The 20,654-nt window shown below is 50.8% G+C and overlaps 1 protein-coding gene across 9 annotated transcripts in view; it reads right to left on the bottom strand.

The window, feature by feature from the left end:
* SMCO4 (single-pass membrane protein with coiled-coil domains 4) overlaps positions 1–20,654 on the bottom strand; it is a 70,835-nt gene that overhangs the window by 13,379 nt on the left and 36,802 nt on the right. For 8 of the 9 annotated variants that reach the window (XM_032357124.1, XM_032357118.1, XM_032357119.1 and 5 more), the window contains exon 2: positions 17,750–17,826. In XM_032357124.1, the coding sequence (XP_032213015.1) occupies positions 17,750–17,826 (77 nt within the window). Of the gene's footprint in view, positions 1–17,749; positions 17,827–18,849; positions 18,958–20,654 lie in introns of those variants that run through there. The other variant, XM_032357120.1, reaches the window with a different exon arrangement.

The following is a 20,654-nucleotide window of genomic DNA, read 5'->3' as shown; positions in this document are numbered from 1 at the left end:
ACCTAAGCGACCATGTTACATGACAGAATCTGGAAGGGGAACCCTGAGACAGAAGAGGTCTCATATGGAGACCTAACTGTTGGCCGAGGGATCCTCGTGTCCCACCACTCCTCTCATCACATATGGGCCCTGGGATTTTTGTCTGGATTACCCACTTTGGGCAGAGTTTCTTATGGTGCAAGGTGACTAATTTTCATGTACTGGGATAGCGTAAGGCCAGCCAACGGCAAATATTAAAGTTCGGGGCAGCCCAATTTTGGCAAGTATACAATTTCTATTAGGCTTCTAAAAATACTCACTAGTACTCTCTGAACACCTGACAAGTGTAGGAACCCCTGGGTTTACCAGTTCTCCTTTTCAAGTCTTTTCCAGAACATTCAGACAGACCCAGGTCAAACACAGGACGTACCACTGATGTACGAACAGCTGCAGGCAAGTCCCTTCACCTCACTGGGCCTCACTGTCACGGGCTGAACAATCTGAGCAGCTTCTGACCGTGAGGACCGGAAAAGGCACACGACCATGGTGCTCTGGCCACCCGAAGGGGCTCAAAACAGGCCACGAGCCAGACAGAGCAGCTTCCTCTCCCCACAACTCACTTGCCTGCCACCCCGGGCAGCCTTCCTGAGCGTCTCTATGCCCCCACTACCCCCACCACCCCAAGGAGAGGCTAAGAATGGTGGTGTGCCCTCACAGGGCCTAGTGAGGACAGGACGAGAACCTGTAACAGGGTGCGTGGCGTGGAGAAGGCACTCAATGCCCATTAGTTGAGGGGACTAGGGCTGACCCCAATAGCCTGGGAGTCAGATGGAACAGGCTCGGTGCCCCCATTCGAGAGGTGAGGAGACCAAGGAGCAAGAGAAAAACTGTGCTGTCACTGGTTGCCCAGTTCGTGGGAACAGCATCATCGAAGGCAGCCTCCCCTGTCGGCTGGGAAACCGTAGTTGCTCCCTCCTCATCCTGGCCTCATGGAACTGTTTAAAAAGACACAAGCCATTAGCAGTCCTCCGAAGCACAGCTATTCCCCCCGTGGAGTCAATGGCCTGTCGGGTCAATGAGAAACGAAGGACCTGGTTGCCGCTCACAGGACCCCTCCTGGGCCGGGCTGCGGGCAGGCAGCTCCAGGAGTCCAGTGTTCACAAGGGCCCTGGCTGCTCTGGCTGACGGCAGGGCCCTCACTTTGGTCCTCCTCTGTTAGCGGCTGTCTGTGCCCTCCCACATCAGCCTTCACAGGCAGCAGCCTCCGTGGTGACCGGCTCTTGACATCTGTGAGATGCATTCAGAAGTTCCTGGAGGCTTAGAAAAAAGGCCTCAAGGTGCCAGGGTCAGTATGGTCTAGTCAGGATTTTAAGGACAAACACGCAGGTCTGGACTCTGGGTTCTCCAGCAGGCAGCCTCCCTGATTTCACTCACTGATGCTGTCTGTGAGCGTCAAACCACAGCCCCATGCTCATCCTGGGGCCAAGAATCAGGGAAAACATCTCTGAGATGACACCAGAGGAGAGGGAAGGGGACCAGCCCGGTTGAAAGCGGGTATGATAGCAGAAGCAGTGGAAGGAACAGGGAAGAGAGTGGCAGACAGACCAGGAGAAGGCGGCCGAGGCCTGGTCATCCAGGGCCTCACGGGCCACAGTAAGGAGCCACATTTTCATCCCAAGAGCAGCACAAGGCCCTGAAGGGCCTCACACAGGAGGCGCGGGCTTTTAAAAAGCTCCCTCTGGCTGGTCTGCGATAAATAATAAATAATATAAATTTATTTTATATATTTATATAAATAAAAAATATTTATTTATATTCTAAGTAACACAAATAAATAAATAAATAAAGGAGGCCCCTGGAATGGACCAGGGTGGGAGGGGGATGGCTCTGCCCGGAGGACAGAGTGGCGACAGGGAGGAGGGTGGAGTCAGGCCATACATTGGGGGCACAACTGTCAGGCCCTACTTGTACACTGGATGTCACCTGAGAGGAAAAGGGGGTAAAATCACAGGTGAAACTAAAGTTTGGAGCTTGAGCAACTGGCTGGCTGGAGATCCTGCTGAGGGAGAAGGCGCAGAGCTAAGGGGAAGGGGTGGATGTGAGAAAAAACAGTAGGTGCTCTGTTTACACCTAACCATGGGCCAGGATGCCTACTGGACATCGTCATGGAAATCCCAAGGAGGCGGCTGGAGCCACGAGTCAGGAGCTTAGTCTGGGCTGCCGATCTATATTCAGAAGTGATCAGCTATCGGACAAGGTGAGCTCACTGAAGGCAAGGGAGATGGAGAAATGGGCCCAGCCTGGGGCCCCACAGCACCAGTCAGAGGGCAGGGAGGGCAGGGAGGAGCGAGCAAAGAAGCCTGGGGAGAGCAAGTGAAGGGGAGAAACAGAATAGAAAGTCCTGGGGACCACGACAGTCAAGAAGGGCACTGTTTCTGAACACCTGTGAGAACACGAAGATCTGACGAGTGACTCCGGTGGAGCGAGAGGGGAGGGTTCAGACCAGGGCGACTACAGCGTCGTCCACAAATGGCTGCTCATCTGAGAAGAGGGGAGTCTGTGCTCAGCTGCAAATGAACACTATGCTTCCTTCATTGACAAAGTTTTGGCATGAACAAAAGTCAGCAAGACTAAATCAGGCATCGTGCCCAGCAGACGGGCGTTCTGGAGCAAGCTCCCAAATCCCGGACCGACTCGTGATTAATGCTTCCCACGCCGGCACCCTGACCAGCACACGCCCGGACAGCTGGGGTCTGAGGTCTGGCGGGAAGCACGTGTGCAGCCAGGACAGGCACTGGAGGGCTCCAGCAGATTGGGGAAAACCCTGGTGCTGAAAACGTGGGGGACACCTGTGGGAGCAAGCTGAGGGCCCGGAAGGGCAGCATGACCCTTGAGAGATGCCAAGGTACAATTTCAAATCCAACGGGAGGCAGGCAAGGAAGACAGGGACAGGAGGAGGCAGGTCTGTGCCGTGTGGCAGAAATGAGAGGCTTGGACTTTCTCCAGGAAACAGGAAAGTCTGTGGAGCTGGGAGGTAAGCTTGAGGAAAGAGCAGGCATGAAATAACCATCTTGGTGGGGAGGCGGTTAGAAAAGCCAACTTAGCAGAAACACATGAGCCCTTCTGGCTGAAGTTCGTATATGCATGTCTGGGCCTCCTTCTGGACCATCTGAGGACTACCTCACCACGTGCTCTGGCCTCAGCTCACTAGACCAGGCGAGGCGGCCCACAGGGCACGGCTGGCTCACCCAGGCTTGGCCAGGACCTCTGAAGTGTGTGGCTTGCCTCAAAAAAAAAAAAAAAAAAAAGAGCTGGGTCAATCAGACTCTAGTTCAGAAATCTATGCTAAGAAACATTAGGAGACACTGACGTTGGACAATCACACAGATGTCTGATGCCTGGGGAGCCGTCTGATGCCATGTGCAGAAGACACCAGAGAAAGCCGGGCTGGGGAGAGCAGACAGGGGCAAGAGGGCACTGCTCTCCTGTCCTTCTCATGGAGTTCCTCTACGGCCCAGCGCTACAAGGCTCCCATCCTTCCAGTAAACTGGCATGTTTCCATCTTCTGGTTGTCAATACCTATTTTCCCTGTGCTAGCTTCAGCAGAAAAAGCCCTGGCTGTAGTAACTGTTCCAGCTTCAGCCACGATGAGTCCAAAGTCCTGTCTCTGTGAGTGGTAGAGTCCAAGGTCAATCCCACATCCGACTCCAAAGCCTGAACAGTCGCTGTCCCCCTGTGCACCCCCCGCCCCCATCTCCCTGACCCACTCCCCACTCTGGGGCCACATCGTCGCTTACCAGCCCCTCACAGAGAGGAAACCGAAGACGAAGCTCACACTGGCTTCTTCCCAGCAAGTCACGCAGGCAGGAAGGAGAAGCCACTAGCACCGTTCCAGCCTTACAACTGCGACTGCCACCTGGTCCCCCCTGCTGGTTCCAGCTCCCCTAACCCGGGAAACGGAAGACTTCACAAACACTTGAGTCCCACCCGGTTCTAATGAAACTCCACCTGCTTTGCCCCTCCCCCACCAAGGCCAGTCCCCAGCAACTGGTCAGCACTGCAACATTCCGGAGTGGTCCCCAGTGGGAGGCAGGGAGGCAGACAGCAAGGGGTGGGGACACAGCCCTTTTGTACAGAATCGTTTTAAGTTTACAGTTTTTCTCTGGGGATAGCCTTCCAGTGATTTTTATATATATATTTATAAACATACACACACACACACACGCGCGCGCGTGTGCACACATATACTCCTGTGGATATATGCTTATTAAGTTCTTAATGGGTATCTTTCTCAGGTTAGAAAACATAGTGTACATATAGCACTGAACCCTAATAGAGAAAGAGCCAGGAGCAGAGGTAAGAACCGGGGCAGGAAACCAGGTCCGAGCCTCAGCTCAGGACAGCATAGCCTGGCCTGGTGACAGCGTTAAGCAGTTTTGAGCTGTGTCAATGATACCCACATATCCCCACACAATCAAGGGGAGTAGGAAGCTCGGGCCCTGGCAGTGGCTCCCCACGAAAGACAGCCCCCCCAGGAAGACTACCAGCCTAGTTTCCATGCTGGTCGCCTTTTCTCAGGTGCCATGGTCCTCCTTCTCTAGAAAAGGCAGCCCCATCAGGTGATCATGGAGTAAATGGCTGCATCTTTGTCCTCCTTGAAAACCAGGCATGACAATGAATGAACAACAGGTTTGAAGGGCGTTCGTGGGGGGATGTCTACCACCCTCTCCCTGTGGCTGTGTCATTACCCTAACAGGAGGCACTCGGAGGGCTGAACCACTTCGTGCCCCATGCTCTGAGACCAGGAAAGCTGCCCTGGGTTCAGGGAATCACAAATTGTGTGCCTGAGAGCCTCAGCTCTGTGGTTCAAGTGTGCCTGCTTCATTTTATGTCCCTGGTATTTAGCCGTAACGGGCCTGTGATTACTTCACTCATGTCTGCCGCAGAATGGGGGTAGAGGGTGGGCAGGCTGCCAAGAGAATTGTGCAAGATGGGCCTCCTGACACCCGCTAAGCACCTGCTGATAACGTGAGCGTCTTCCCCGGGAACACAGACATGAACACACAGTGACAGCCACGGGCCCACAGGCTCCAGCTGTCCCCTCCCGCCCGTTCCCCCAGCTGCTGATGGGCCACAGAGGTCAGAGGGGGAGCTTTCCACCTGATGGCGGGCGGAGGGGGAGATCAGAGCTACTGACAGACAGAAGCCAATGGACACACACACACACACGCACGTAGTTCTCTCACCAGACACAGAAGGGAGGAGGCAGGTAATTTGGTGGAGACAATATCACCTATTCCTGAACAAAAACCCAAGAAGGCAAAAGAGCCTTCAGGCAGCTTGCTAAATAACACAGATGTGAAAAGCTACAGTTCTTGCTAAACTAGCTAAGCCCTGTCCCTCCAGCACACTGGGGTTTACAAGTGCCTTCCTGTGCATGACCTGTTTCATCCCCACGGTAACTGTGCACTTGACATGTTACGGTCCTTATTTAACAAGGAGAAGGAGCACATGGAGCAGTGAAGCTCATGTCAGCATTTCCTCCCTTGTCCTGGCACTTCTAGGGTCTGTGGCCCTGGGGAAGTAACTCTCAGACTTCCAATTATTCTAACTATAAACCAGGGATAAAAGTACCTGTCATTCAAATATGTTTTGAGCACCTAGTGTATGTCAGGGGATAGAATGGGGATACAGCTAGGAACAAGACAGGCAGAATTCTGCCTCTGGGTAGTTGATGAGGACACCGGGAGATGGGCAACCAACAGATGAACAGAATCTGGGTCAGATGATGCTCTGTGTTGCAGAGAACAGAAAGGGGAGGGGTGGTACGGAGGCAGCACACTTAGAGTAACACATCAAGGAAGCCTTCCTGAGAAAGTGACTTTGGACCAGAGACTCTAGGAAGTGTGGATGTGATCCATGCAGATTCTCAGGAAGACACTCCAGACAAGGCAGAGCATGTGCAAAGGCCTGAGGGTAGCTCCCACCCTACTGCCAGCATGTCTGAGAGGCAGCACAGTGGTCGGCGGGGCTGGAGAGGGCAGAAGAGAGTGTGCAGAGGTGAGGCCCGAGAGGGAAGAGGGAGAGGGTGAGATGGGGGCTTGGCCAAGAATTAAAAAGAGCACCTCTGGACAACTGGCTGCAGGGTACAGGGCTGAGGCAAGGAGACTGGTGAAGGTGCTTGGGCGTCATTCAGGTGAGATGTGGTGGCAAGGTCCAGGGAGGGGGCAGCTGTGGTGAAAAATGGTCAGACCCTGAGTGCGCTCGGAAGGTAGAGTCCACGTGATTTAGCAGCACACTGGAACTGGAGTGTGAAAAAAGAAACAGCCTAAAGCCCAAGGATGTGGAAGAATGGAGGGGCCGCTGAGACATGTGGGGACGAGGCCAGGAGGGCTGAGTGGGGGTGTGGGAAGCTGGGACGCATCACACTGGAGATCCTAGTGGAGTCAGCGAGCAGGTAGTGGGATGGAGGAGGCTGGCAGGGGTGCGATCCGGGCTGTCGGCACTGAAAGCCATGAGGCTGGCAACTGAGCACAGACAGGGACACGAGCGAGGGCCACAGCCCTGGGGTAATGCAATGCTGGGATCTGGGAGGACAGCAGAGGAATCGGCAGGTCAGACTGAAAACGTGTGAAAGAAGGAAGACCAGGAAGAGTAAGGTATCCTGGGAAGCAAGTGCAGAAAGTGCTCCAAAATTTGATTATGAGTAGGTTTTGGGGGGAGAGGTGAGGAGGGGGCAGTGATAGGAGTAGGTTCCAGAGGGGAAGGGGCAGAGAGGATGGAGACCTCTAGTAGGCTGCTCCTCTCAGGACAGGGCGCGGGGGCCAAGCATGGGACCTTGGGCAAGGTGCTCCATCTTCCCGGGCCTCTAATTTCTCATCTGAGAAATGGGGATAAAAATCCCACCTCATGAACTCATGAGAATAACGCCTGGTACGTCCTTACAAACTACGGAAGGTTAGAAGCACCAGCAATACCACTGTCTATTATTAAAAGAGGGTCAGAATTCGGGGCTATGAGGACAAGAGTTTTGCTCTGTATGTTAGGTAGTTAAGGCAGTTACAGAATGTTCGTATCATGGGGGAAGCGCACCAGGACAAGGAAAGAAAAAGAACTGAGGGAAGTAGCCCTGGGGCAGACAGAGCGGGTCTGGGGCCACCAGCATGGTCCCAGAAGCAAGCCTAAGTTCTCACACGTCTGCCACTGATTGTGCGTGAAATGGGAAAAAGGTCATCACCTTAGGAGGCAGGAAGGTGGAGGAGATGTTAGACATTTGAAGAGTGAGAAGCTATGACACAGTTGTCCCCAAGGGGAACAAAGGGCACGGAGGACTATTGTGAGACTACAGCAGCACATAGCATACCTGCAGCCACAGGTCACAGACCTTAAAGCGAGAAGAGTCTGGGGTGCCTGGGTGACTCAGTTGGTTGAGCAACTGCCTTCAGCTTAGGTCATAATCCTGGAGTCCCAGGGTCAAGTCCCACATCGGGCTCCCTGCTCAGCATGGGGTCTGTTTCTCCCTCTGACTTCTCCCCTCTCATGAGTCCTCTCTCTCTCAAATAAATAAATAAAATTAATAAAATAAAATAAAAGTGTGAAGAGTCAGAGGGCACCAACTGAGAACAGGGGATAGGATGGAGGACATGAGGCTGAAGCAGGGCGAGGGTCTTGTCAGGCCCGTGTGACCAAGTGAGAGAAGGACGTGGGGGCCACATGAAATCACAAAAGCAAAGCGCTTGGCATCAGCCCCGGCACCCCAAACCCCATTGCTGCTCAGGGGGCTTAGGTGCGTCCTCCCTGCCACACCCGCCTCCCCTCCACCCCCAACACACACACAGCTGAGGTCCTGGGGGCCCTGAGGATGCTCTAATCCACGTCTTTGCAACCGTGTCCCTCTTTTCTGTTCAAGTGATGGTCATGTTTCTCAGGACAACATGCGACAAGATGAGACCTCTCCTGCTGGCCTCCAGGGAAGAAAAGATGCCCCCATGTGGGCAGGCAGGCCAGTCCCACAGGATCTTCCCAAGAACCAGTGACAGAAGAGGCTCTTCCAGCCCCGAGACCATGCCCTTCTCACACAGCCCAAAGAGGCAGCCAGACAGGAGGCAGGGCCTTTGATGGTTCCTGTCATCTCAACGGGGACAGCCCACTGTCCTTCTTTACCGGGGAGTCAGAGAGACATGCACAGTGACCAGCAACTGTGCTCCAGCACAGCAACTTGGTTTAAAACCAGCTGACCTGAAGCAAAGCCAACCACAGAGAGGACAAAACTACTACTACTACTACTACTACTACTACTACTACTACTCCTCCTCAAGAGAAAAGAAGTAATTTGAAATTCCTGCAAGAGGGTTGAGGACAGTGGCTTTTGAGGTGCAGAGAAAGCAACCTCGTTAACAGCAGTGCACACCACACAGCCTGAGACCGAAGTTCTACAAGGGAACACGGAGGCTTATGACAAGCAGCCATCTTGTTTCATGTCATTAGAAAAGATGTCCACTGAGATCCATTAATCTCCCGGTCAGTTCACTGGCTGTGAGCAGCAGCTGATAAACACTGGTTTGAGAAGACCTCCCCAACAGTAAGGGCCACTAAACAGGTAAATCACGTTTCCCGGTGGAGTTGTGCCAACACGGGGTCCAGAGGTCAGAGAACCTAAGCTGTGCACTGAAAAATCCTGGTTCAGTTGTGCTCTGGAAGGCAGAGCCTGAATGGATGGCAGAAGACTCCTACTTTGGGAGGAGGGAGCTCTCAATCTCTAGGGGAATCCAAGAGAAGAATGGGACACGATTCAGAAATCAGATGGAAGAGGTGGACCTGGGTTCTGCTGCTACAAGACTTCTCCAACCTTGATGAGTCCCAGGCTGTTGCGGAATGAAAGGCAAGCCACAGGTCACGTCTGCAAGCACTTAGTAAGGCTGCGGCTCCTCGGAGAATATCACTCCTTAAATGGCAGTTCCATGTCCAAACCTGTAGGCTCCCCAACTTCATCTGCTGCTCACTTAAGGTGCTGGAAGCCAGCAGGTATTAGCAGTAAGCGTCGCTAATTTTGCCCTTTGTTAATGACAGTTCAACTCTGTGACAGTGCAAGACTCAAGCAAGGTTGGGGGAAAATACATAAAACATGTGACCAGCCAATTGTATGCACCGTTTCTTTTGGTTTTGGTTTTGGTTTTGGTTTTTTAAGGCAGCACTCCACTGACTTGTGCGTCTCAAATACAACAGACGCAAGTGAACATTGGTCCGTGGAGGCCAGAGCTGGGCCGGAGCCTGCAGTGGCTGTCACTGAATGCTGACTGTGTCCCCACGAGGGAGGTTCTACTGCCTCACAGCCTCCCAACCTGAGAGACGGGAACTGAGGTCTGGGGCCATTATGTCCCTTGCCCAGGACCACAAAGCAATTAAGTGGTGGGACAGATTCAAACCCTGACAGGTTCCAGAGCCCTGCTCTTACCCACTAAGCCATGCCATGTTGAATTCTCCTCCAGCAGGTATCCATATTTGTTTTGGGATCTGTTTTTTTCTTTAAGGATTTATTTATTTATTTTAGAGAGGAAGAGACAAGAGAGGAAGAGAGAGAGAGCGGGAGAAGGGGCAAAGGGAGAGAATACCCAAGCAGTCTCCCACTGAGCACAGAGCCCAACACAGGGCTCCATCTCGTGACCCAGGAGATCAGGAACTAAGCAAAAACCAAGAGTCAGACACTTGACCGAGTGAGCCACTGCGGCACCTCTCAATGATCTTTAAATGTTATTTCCCCCACATCTTTGTGTAAAGCATGACCCCAAGGAAGATGGCCCACATGCCCCCTACCCCGGGGCTGTGCCCGCACACTGGCATACTCTGCAGCACCCCAGGAACACAGGCCCACAACCTGCTGGGACTCGTCAGCTTGTACCCTCACTCCTATGGGCAGGAGTGAGCTAAACAACAGCCCTCAGCGCGCTACGCTCCTCATGATCTGGTAGACGGGAGCTTCATTAACAACCGAGACATCAGAAGTGCCTGTTGTTTGTGGCCTCTTTAAAATGAAAAATTCATCTCGAAGCTAAATTACAGCAAGTTAATTACAGAGCCTGGCTGATGGCAGACAAACTGAGAGAGAGTGAGGTATCGACTGGATTTTCAAGTGCAAACGGCAACCGCCCTCGCATGCGCCCGGGGACGGCATGCCACATCGGGGCCTTCCCCTGGGGAGAAGACTGAGGGCTCACACCAACAAGGGATTCAGCCTCGGATCCATTCATTTATTCAACGCATCCCTGGTGAGCAGCGAGGCGCGGGGGACTAGCTAATCACACGCAGAGTGGCTCACCCACCGATTCATTCACTCACACACTTCCTGAGCGCCTACCATATGCCCGGCACCAATTATATGTGCTGAGTGATGGGCCACCAATACCCCAGATACAAGGCCACGTCCACGTGCCAGGCGTGCACTTGGCAGTGGGGACTGAGCAATGAGCAAGACAAAGCGCACGCCCTGACAGGAGGCGATGGAGGAGAGATGTGTGTGACAGAGCGTCGGGGACGTGCAGTAACGCAGGAGTGTTAAAAGGGACCGCGTCTGAGCAGACAGCAGAAGCCTGAAGAGAAAAAGTGCAGCCGGCCTTGAGTACAAGGAGGGGAGGAAGGGGCCGGGCAGGGAATGGGAGGGCAGAGGGCTGGAGGCAGGAGCCTACCTGAAAGGTGTGCGGGCGCAGGAGCAGGCAGCAGAGGTCGCGGAGCATGAGCCAGAGACGAGGGGCGAGAAGATCAATCCAGAAAGGACTCTACAACCCCCCGGCGAATGTCTCAAAGCCTATTATTTGTGCTCTGCTGCAGGCCCTGATTGCTGCTGCCCAAATTCAAATACTCTGCAGAAGGGAGTCCGCACGCTAAGCTGCTCAAATACTGACACGGTGGCATGTCCGCCTTCCCGGGAGTCTGCAGGAGGGTCAATTTCGAGGATAGGAGAAGGAGAATGACCCCATCAGACCGTGACCTCGGGCTGCTGAAGTGCAGTTTGTCACTAACAAAGCAATCAATATTTGGTCTTTAGTTTAAATGCCACCTTTTCTTGCTGTACCTTAAGCTGTTTTGCAAAACTGAACAGTCAATGGGGATGGTCCGGGCAAAGGTCACAGGACCAGAGGCTTTCGAGTGCTGAGGATGAGGCTGACTGATTTGCCAGCGGCCTGTCTGCAGACCCCACGAGGTTCCCCCGGCCGGCAAAGTGCCTGCCTCCAGCCCCTGATTCCTCAGTCTTCGGACAGGACGATTTCACGTAATCCCAGCTCCCATCTTAGTCCTCTAGCTACAAAGCCTGCAGCGGCCCCCGGGGTCAACAAAGCACAATGTAGATTTGGCCTGGCCTTCTAGGCCCTGGGTGCTAAGCCCAAGCCTGTCCCCAACATTACATAGAGCAGTCACACTCCTGTCCCTCTGAACGTAGAGGCAAAACAGGCCAACCACGTGCCCAGTCTCAGGGCTCTTCACCTTGGCCTGCTTCATGTAATGTTCTTGCTGCTGAGAAAACATCCTTGATCCCCTAGTCAAAATCAGTTGCCTTTTGCCTACTCTTATGCCTTTAAAATGGCCCTTCCTGGGGCACCTGGGTGGCAGTTGGCCAAGCACCCAGCTCTTGGTTTCAGCTCAAGTCTGATCTCAGGGGCGTGAGATCGAGCCCTGCATGGGGCTCTGCGCTCAGTATGGAGTCTGCCTGAGACTCTCTCTCCCTCTGCCCCTCCCCTATGTGCCTGTGCACTCGCTCTCTCTCTCTCTGAAATAAATAAATCTTCAATAAATAAATATATAAGGTGGCCCTTCTTTTGCTCTGCCTCTTCAAAGAGTTAGTAATTCTCTGTCTACCTCCCCTCTCCCACCAGAGGTTTACTAAGTATTTGCTGAATGATAGAAGCCTGCTCCTCTTAACTCATGGTATGAAGTCAGAGGTTTGAGGTTTTCCAGAACGCACACCTTCTCTCCTATTCCTGTATCACATTCTCCCCCGAGTATGACCAGTATTTCATGCTAGACATCTCTCAAACGTCTCCCCACTCCTCCATCCCCACTACCACCAGGTCAGGCCCTCACCTTTGCTCGTGAGGAGTTCCACAACAGCCTCCTAACTTGAGTTTCCCTGTCTGAACTTCTTGCTTGCTTGAGCCCTAAAGAGTGCAAATGCTTCTAAATCCTTCTAAGATCACTGCCGGTGGCTGTGGGCAAAGAACACTACGACTTGCCCATCCCCATATGCAGGAGAGGTATGCGTCCTCTTTGGCAAAGACATATGGAAGACTCATTCATTTATTTATTTTTAAAGATGTCATTTATTTATTTATCTGAGAGAGAGAGAGAGAGAGAGCGCGTGTGGCGGGGTACAGGGGCAGAGGGAGAAGCAGGCTCCCCACTGAGCAGGGAGCCCCACACAGAACTCGACTCTAGGATACCAAGATTATGACCTGAGCCAAAGGCAGACGCTTAACCCACAGAGCCCCCCAGCCGCCCCTGACAGACTCATTTAAACCTCAGTAGGTTTTAAACTCTTACTGTGGGAAACGCGTGAGCCAAAACACATTCCTGGTATAAATATACATTGTTTGATATGTTATGGTTAACCGTCAACCAAATCGTGCTAGACTAACAGTGAGAAAGCTAAGCTAAGAGTAATCGATAATTCAACATCTAGATTCTGAGAAATTACAAATTGCCATGAATTCAAGATGGCCTTGCTACGGCGCAGTTACAGCACCGTCTCCAACATCTACAGGAAGTCCAACAGCCTGTGGGTCTGCACTTCACAGGAGCCTCAAACGCACCACTTCCAAGCATGGCAAGGCAGACAAACCCCAACAGAACAGGAATAGAGTCATTCATAAACTTCAGCAGGGTAGTAATTTAATGCCAACTGCAGTTCAGTGACTTCTAAAATGTCTCTGGGATTCTTGGTAGACAGCCTATGGATGTACCTTAAACTTGGAAGTCTGGCGTTTTGAGTCCCATGCCCACGAAACCTAATAAGAGGCCCTGTGTGTCTGAATTGGGTCAATGCCATTAAAAAGTCTTGAAAAGAGGCCAAGCCTGCAGAACCCCTGCTGCAAAAAACAAATCTGACCCAGGAACCCCCCTGCATAGAATCGCATGGGGACACTTGACGACATGATCGGGCCCCAAGCCCACTGGTCAGTCCCCAGCCAAAGTCTTCACTTGCAGCAGCCACAACCACCCCACATAGCTCTCAGGGTATGCCACGCCCTTGCTGACCTCCCAGGCCTCCGTCCATGCAGCTATCTGAAATGCCCTTTTCCACCTCTTTTCTCCTAGTCACTCCTCCCCTGCTTGGCAAACTCCTCCTTTGAGACCGTTTGAACCTTGAACCGAAGGCTCAAGGAGAACGGAGAAGGTCACTCAGCTGAGCCAGATTTCCCTGCTCAAGTGTTTGTGTGTGTGGTGCCACAGACACACAAGAGGAAAAACTCAAGGTTAAGGTGAGGAGCACAAGTGGGCTTCAGGGTAGGAGAAAAAGGTTTAAAAAGGAAAGTTGTACGCTAATATTTAGTGTGTTTCTTTTTTTCCCTGTAGTAGAATGTCAATCTTGTCTTGTACTGACCTGGAACCAAGCTTCAGTCATGATTTCTGGAGCTAAAGGCTATGCATGTTCTTACACACTGAAATATCTGGAAGGGAGGCTACTTGGAGAGCAGCAGGGGTATTAACATTTTAGCAGATTACATATTGGTTAATTGCTTATTAAAGTTCCACACGAAATAGTGGTCCCCCTCTGTGTCCTATGAGTTGATTTCTGGGGTTTAGAAGAACAACCCTGCCCCCAATACCATTTTCCAGAACAGGACATCCATTCTAAGTACACCTTTATCAGGCTGACAGTGATTTTACTGTCCTTGGAAAATCAAAGTCATTGCAGCCTGCCAAGGAAGTCAAGAGTGAAAGGTTAAAGTGTTTCACAAGCCACTTGAACATGACGTCAAGAGTGCTGTGAGACCTCTATCCAGGTCTGGAGCCCAGGCCATGCAGTCCTCTCCGTGGGCCATGCTGATTCATCCAAGCACAGAAAGAGGTCACGGACAGGTGTGGGCGAGGAGTGAAATGACATGACAAGTATTTTAAAGGTCACCCTGAGTCCAAAGTGATGAGCAGAATGGGTGGAGGGGGGTGGTGGAAATAGGGCAAGCAGTTCAAAAGCCTTTGCAGGAACCCAGCAGCTACTGGTGTCACTGGACTTGGGGGATGGATATGGGAGGGCAGGAGACGAATTCAAGATCTACTTTAGGAGCATTGCAAGGACTGGGGGATCTGGAGGAAGACAAAGGTGAGTGTTTAAGAGATGACTTCCCAGTTTCTGGCTGGAAAAAGTGAGTTAAGAGCTGCAAATCCTAATGAGATGGAGGGAAGGGAGGTGTGCAAAGGGGCTGTGGTAGAAAGAGACCAAGAGATCAAAATTGGACCCTGTGACTGTGAAGCACCTGCGAGACATTCAAGTTTGCTGGCTACCATAATAGGTATAAAATGTCCTATAAAGCACAGAGAAGTCACGTGGAATGACAAATGCCTGCATCTTCTCACCAGTGACCCTTCCCACCTTCCTCCTGGGTGCTTGAATGTCCTGCCACTGGGCCACCTCAAGGTGGAGGCACCATAGAAGGAGCTTATGGGGACAGACTCAGCCGACCACGCACAGGCTGCCTCAATGACGACCCTCAGTAGTGATGCGGATACCAGCTTTGGGGCCAGGAAGGCAGTCATTTTAGCAATAAAATGATATCTGCATCATGGCACAGTGGGAAATATGGAGCCCAACATTTTCTCCAGTTACAAGTATCATCATAGGTTTGTCTATTTCTTGATATTGATGTTTTTAAGGAGTCCCAGCAGAAGGGCCTGGGTACCTAGTTCTGTGCCCTGATGATCAGACCACTGGGAGCACCAGCCTGGATGGGGGATTCCAAGTAGGACTGTCTCCAGGGGAAATGCCAATCTCAGGTGGCATCAGATGCAGGGGAAGGTCTCTCTCCCTCACCAGAAGACCAGAGAAGACAGCCTATTTTAGGAAAACAATGACTCACTGAAATCACACCCTGTTCTTAAGTTAATATGCCTCCTTCTGGACTAGAACCTGGTTTCCTACCGTGATGGGTCTACTTCCAATTCCCCATCAAAGGACAAATCAAAATGCCATTTAACAATCTGCTTTCTAATTAAAATGTGAGCCATTTTTTAGAAATCACATTTAACTACACAATTCCACATGGCAATAAAGCACTGTGCTCTGCGGCCCTGATTAATAGAAACATTTGCAGTTATTTAAAGGAGAAGAGAGAGAAAAACCATCATTAGAAACAGCTAGATTAAACCCCCATTAGTGTCTTTCAGTTTACTCATGGAGTAAGACAGCACAGTATTAATGTAAACTAATTAAATTTCCTGCATTTAAATAAGCCCTAACAAAAAGAAAACTTAGAGGATTGACCAGAGGGTCCTAGAAGAAAGAGAACTACTTTGTCAAGAAAGCTGGAGTGGGGGGTAACACAATTGTCAGGCTGTATCCCCCTTCTTTTTTTTTTAGAAAAGGTTCTATTTATTCATTTGACAGAGAGAGAGAGCATAAGAAAGCGCAAGAGCACAAGCAGGGGGAGTGGCGGGCAGAAGGAGGAGGAGGCTCCCTGCGGGGCAAGGAGCCTGACAAGGGACTCGATCCCAGCCAAAGACAGATGCCTAACCGGTGGAGCCACCCAGGCATCCCCAAACTGCATCTCTTAACAGAAGGTTAAGGTCAAGGGTCCTCTCTCCAGAGGGAACACAGTGGGTAGGTAGGAGAGAGGGCCCCAGGTTTTGTGATGGCAGCAGTGGCTTCCAAGGGGAAGGACCAAAACAGTGCGGCAGGGAGAAAAGCCGAACTCCATTCACATTGGTCCCATGACCTCATGGAAAACATCTAACTGCTCTGAGCCCGAATGCCCATCAGCTGGGACTGGCAGGTGAACGCAAGCTGGGGGGTGGGGGTGGGGGTGGTGCAGAAGCACCCTATAATGCAAAGGTAAGAGACAACTACTGGTTACTGGGAGGTAGGAAGGGTTAAGGCAAAGACTCTCAGTCGATGGGGACCCACAAAACCGGGATCGGTAAGAAACTTCTTTGAGACATTTAGCAGTGCAGTACACAGCTTGAAAAAAGGAACCTGAGCACTCATTCATTTAAAGCAAAAGGGTTTGGAGCAGGGAGGTGGTGAAGACGCCACTGTTGACTGGAGCGGCTCAGAAGATCATGCAGATGGACGGAGGAGGGGGTCTGCCGACCAGCAGACAGGAGGGCCCCCAATCACAGCATGACCAAAACCCCAACTCTGGCAACCTCCATTCAACACCGAACAGCGGGAGGCCATGCTCCCAGTCACTGCTGTTCTGACTTCCCTTTCAGTTGCTGGGCTACTGCTCTTAACATGGGCCCATATTGCCCCCCAAAAATAAAAGTCAGATAGAAAAGCCTTCCTATTTGCTCTGTTCCACCAAAGCCCCAAAACAAAGGACATCTAAAGATCAGCAATTTCTGATGAATGCTCGAAAAACAGAATCGATTTGAGAATGATAGTGGTAGAGGGACAAAGTGGGTCCTCCAGCAGCTGACTGTCTAGTGGGGAAGCCTGATCCCCTGTTCATCCAATACATGTATGTTTATGGAGCATGTCCAGGCACATTCAGATATGCTCTCAAGGAGCTTTTAACAGACAAGGTGCAAACAGGCTACTACGATCAGTGTGGAAATACCAGGATCGTGGTGGGGGAAGGCTCACAGAGAAGGAACATTGGCAGAAGAGCGGCCAGGGGTGGGGGGCACGAACAGTCATGTCAAGCTCATTAGGACACACGTCAGTGAGAAGGAGACAGTATGACAGGGCTTCCAAAGCAGGAAAAGTCACTACCCGCCAGGAGGGAATAAAAAGGCTGGATTTCCAGGATGTCTGGGTGGCTCAGTCAGTGAAGCATCCGACTCTTAATTTCGGCTCAGGTCATGGTCTTGAGTGAGGGGTGGGCGAGGCGAGGTAGGGAGAGACGGGTGGGAGGCTACGTGACCAGGCTCACGGCAATCCCAGATGTGGAGAAATGTTATAGGCAAGATACTAACCAGAGAGAAGGGAACATTAACAAATCCACCTTGTTTGTTCTAAATATAGAGGAGATGTTTTCCTAATATTTACAAATCCACCTTTTTTGTCTTAAAAGTCACAGACAAAATATTTACCAAGTTCCCCAGTCAATTTTCTAGAAAAGACCCACCATAAAAGCCCTCAGTGGCCACCCGTTCCGGACCCCTGTCACTCTCAAGAGAGCTCCTTTCCCTTCCTTTCTGTTCTCATCTTCACTTAATCAACTTTCACTTCACTTCACCGTTTTGCCCACGAGATTCATCTCTCGAGTCCATGAGACAAGAAGCCTCAGCAGTCTCAGGGGTCCTGAGATGGAGCCAAGCCAGGGGTCTGGCTCCACACTCAGCGGGGAGCCTACCTAAAGTGCTCTCTCACCCGGTCTCTGCCCCCCAAACCCTCGTGCTGTCTAAATAAATTAAATCTTTAAAAAATACGTATGTAAAAGGCTTGATTTCCAGGGAAGTAGAGACCTTCAGGGATCAAGAGGAACCTGGCCAGGCCAAGAGGAGAGGAAAGAGCACACATAGGACTGGGCATGTTTGAGGAATGCCGGGAACAATAATCTTGCCCCAAACACTGGCTTCCCTGATAGGGAATTTTAGTAGGTACAAATTTACTTCCATTTACCTTTTCTTCAACTTTAAGAACTGCAGTTTCAGTACTTTCAGCAAACTGACTTCCAGTAAAGGTAACTTGAGTTATTCCTGTTGAGAAATCAGAAAAAGAGGTGTAATAGGTTTTGGGGAACTACCCCTCCACAGACCCCTTTTTTGGGGACACTCCCCGCAGTCCAGGCTGAGCAGGCAGGCCCATGGCTTCCCTCCCCAAACTGATTAGCTTGGAGATGGATGCTGCCTCCCCCCCCCACTTGAGGATGAAGATGTGTAAATGTAGGCAAGCAGCGGTGGGTCCTTATTCAGAGAAAGACACACACACATACACACACACAGGGTGTGTGTGTGTGTATGTGAGCTGACCATGCACTGTGCAGGCCCTGAATTAAGGGGCCTTCCCGCTCTAGCTCCCCATAGGCTCTGTCGTTGGGTCATACCACAGAGACTGAAGTCAAGAGCAAGCCAGGACATTCACCCTTGACAGGATGACTTGCCTGCTGCTGGCTATCAGAAGCAAAGGCTTTACAAGATTCCCCTGGCTTCTGGGCCTTCTAAGCAGCCCCGTGCTCCAGGGGCTTTCACTCAGCAAGTCACAGAATAGCCCCAGGATACCAGCTGACCTGCAGGACAGGCTAAAGGGCAGTACTCCAGTCTGCTCTCTCCAGACCTGGGTCTCCAGACCTGGCCCCCCTGTCTCTGCACTCTGACCAGGAGAGCCACCTGTGCTCTAAGCTCAGTCCTACCACCTCCTCTCTGGGCCTCAGTCTCCTCATACATAAAATAAAGGTGGGAGACTAGACCACTGGTACACAAAAGTCATCCACCAAACTCTTCACTGCTGGTTCATGAGAAGATAAGTACAGAAACTGAGAAGCTGAGAAGCTGTTATAGCATATAAGATTGTCACACAGCCCAACATGCGATCAGCGGAACAGTCTTGTGGAACGAAGCATAGGTAAGTCTCCTGCAGCTGCCACAACAAGTTATCGCAAGCTAGATGGCAGAAAACAACACCAATCTATTCCCTCACAGTTCTCGGGTCCAGAAGGCTGAAATCATAGTGTACGTAAGGGCCACGATCCCTGCAGGGGCTCTGGAGAAGGTGCACCTTGCCCTTTCCAGCTATCGGCACTCCTTTGCTTGTGGCCACATCTCTCTTCTGCTTCTCTGCCATCTCTGTGCATGTGACATCGCCCTCTTCCCCTCTCTTCTAACGACACTTGGGATGGCACTGAAGGCCCACCTGGATAATCCAAGATGATCTCCTCTCAAAATCCTTATCTTAATCGCACCTAAAAGACCCTTTCTTTAAACAGGGCAACATTATTGGGAAACATCTTTGGGGTGACCATTAAGCCCACAATAACTGATACAGGTACTGCCCAATTTGTGTGTGACCAGTTGTACCAGTACACACTGTACGTCCATATCAGAGCACGACCGGGGGGAAAAAGACCATCACCCTGTCTTTCACGCAGCTAGGACCCCTGCTTTTCCTCTGCACCAGTGGAGCCCGGACTGGACAGGATCAGATTGCAATTAGCACCCCCAGGAAAGGAAAGGTTAACAGGTAAGGAACAGGTGCAAACTCTCCCTCTGCCCTTCCCAAGCTGGTCTCCCACCATCTTTGGCAGCCAGTAGAGGAGCTGTCCCCTCCTTACTCCATCCTTCTGTGGCTCAAGCAGTTTTAGTTGAAAAGTAGTTAAACTGAAAAAAGAAAAGTAGTTAAATTGATCTGTTTTCTGTTCAAGTGTTTAAAACAGATTTCAATGTTCAGAGTTTTCAACAGATAAGCTTGAGAACAGAAATAAAACTGATTTACTAAAATGCTTGTACACGTAGCACTGTCCTGGCACTCAAACGTCCTCTCCCCAACACCCCTCCCTGGTAACCTTGAAAACACTCAGGTTTCATAACAAAATGGAGAAAGCACTTGACCTCTTGACAAAGCAAGGATATCACTTCATTTGAAGTTTTCTTGCCTCGTGAGACTATTCTTTGCTAAAGGAACCACTACATTGAGTCGCTTTGCTATGTAATATGTCAACCTAAAAAGGGTGGATGATGTTAAAAGTAGCTGAGAATGTTTAAAATGATAACACTCGATGCAGGTATGGCCCCAGTAAAATGGGCACTCTCATCATCCAGCTACTAGTAGGAGTTATATAACAGGTACAATCTTTCTGGAAAGCAATTTGACAAATTCTTATTAAATGGCTTAACTCACACATACCTTTTGACATTATAATTCCATTTTCAGAACCTTATATTAGAGAATGAATCAGAAGTGGGGACAAAACTTAATGCTCAAAGGTATCTGCGGCAATATTATACATGAGATAAAAAACTGGAATAAATAGCCCACAAAAGGAAGTGATGCAATGTAATAAATTATGGTACATTCACAATTATGGTTTTATGCAGCCATTAAAATAACATTTTACAAAGAATTTCTCATGAAAATAATAATTTCAATAATAACAGCTAATCCTTACAAGGGCCAGGCACTATACTAAGCTTAGTATTCCCAGGTTACAGACCAGAAAATGGAGGGAGCAAGAATTAAGACACTTGCCCAAAGTCATCCTGCTAGTAGGAGACAGCACGGGGATTTGAGCCCATGCAGTCTGGCTCCAAAAGTCCACTGTTAAGTCCTATGGCTTATGGGGCTAAAAACTGGCCCCAAAGACATTATGACCCAACCCTGGGACCTGTCCGTGTTACTTCATACAGAAAAGGGGTCTCTACAGATATGATTAGGATGTCTTAAGCATCTTAAGAGTGCTTAGGTGGTACAGTTGGCTAAACTTCTGACTCTTGGTCTTGGTTCCAGTCGTGAGCTCAGGGAGGTGAGTTCCAAAACCACATGGGGCTCTGGGCCTGGCGCAGAGCCAGCTTAAGACCCTGCATGTACACAT

This window comes from Mustela erminea, chromosome 9 (genome assembly GCF_009829155.1).
Source record: "Mustela erminea isolate mMusErm1 chromosome 9, mMusErm1.Pri, whole genome shotgun sequence".
Taxonomy (NCBI): domain Eukaryota; kingdom Metazoa; phylum Chordata; class Mammalia; order Carnivora; family Mustelidae; genus Mustela; species Mustela erminea.
Note: the sequence above shows the minus strand (reverse complement) of the source record. Positions and strands in the feature narration are given on the sequence as shown.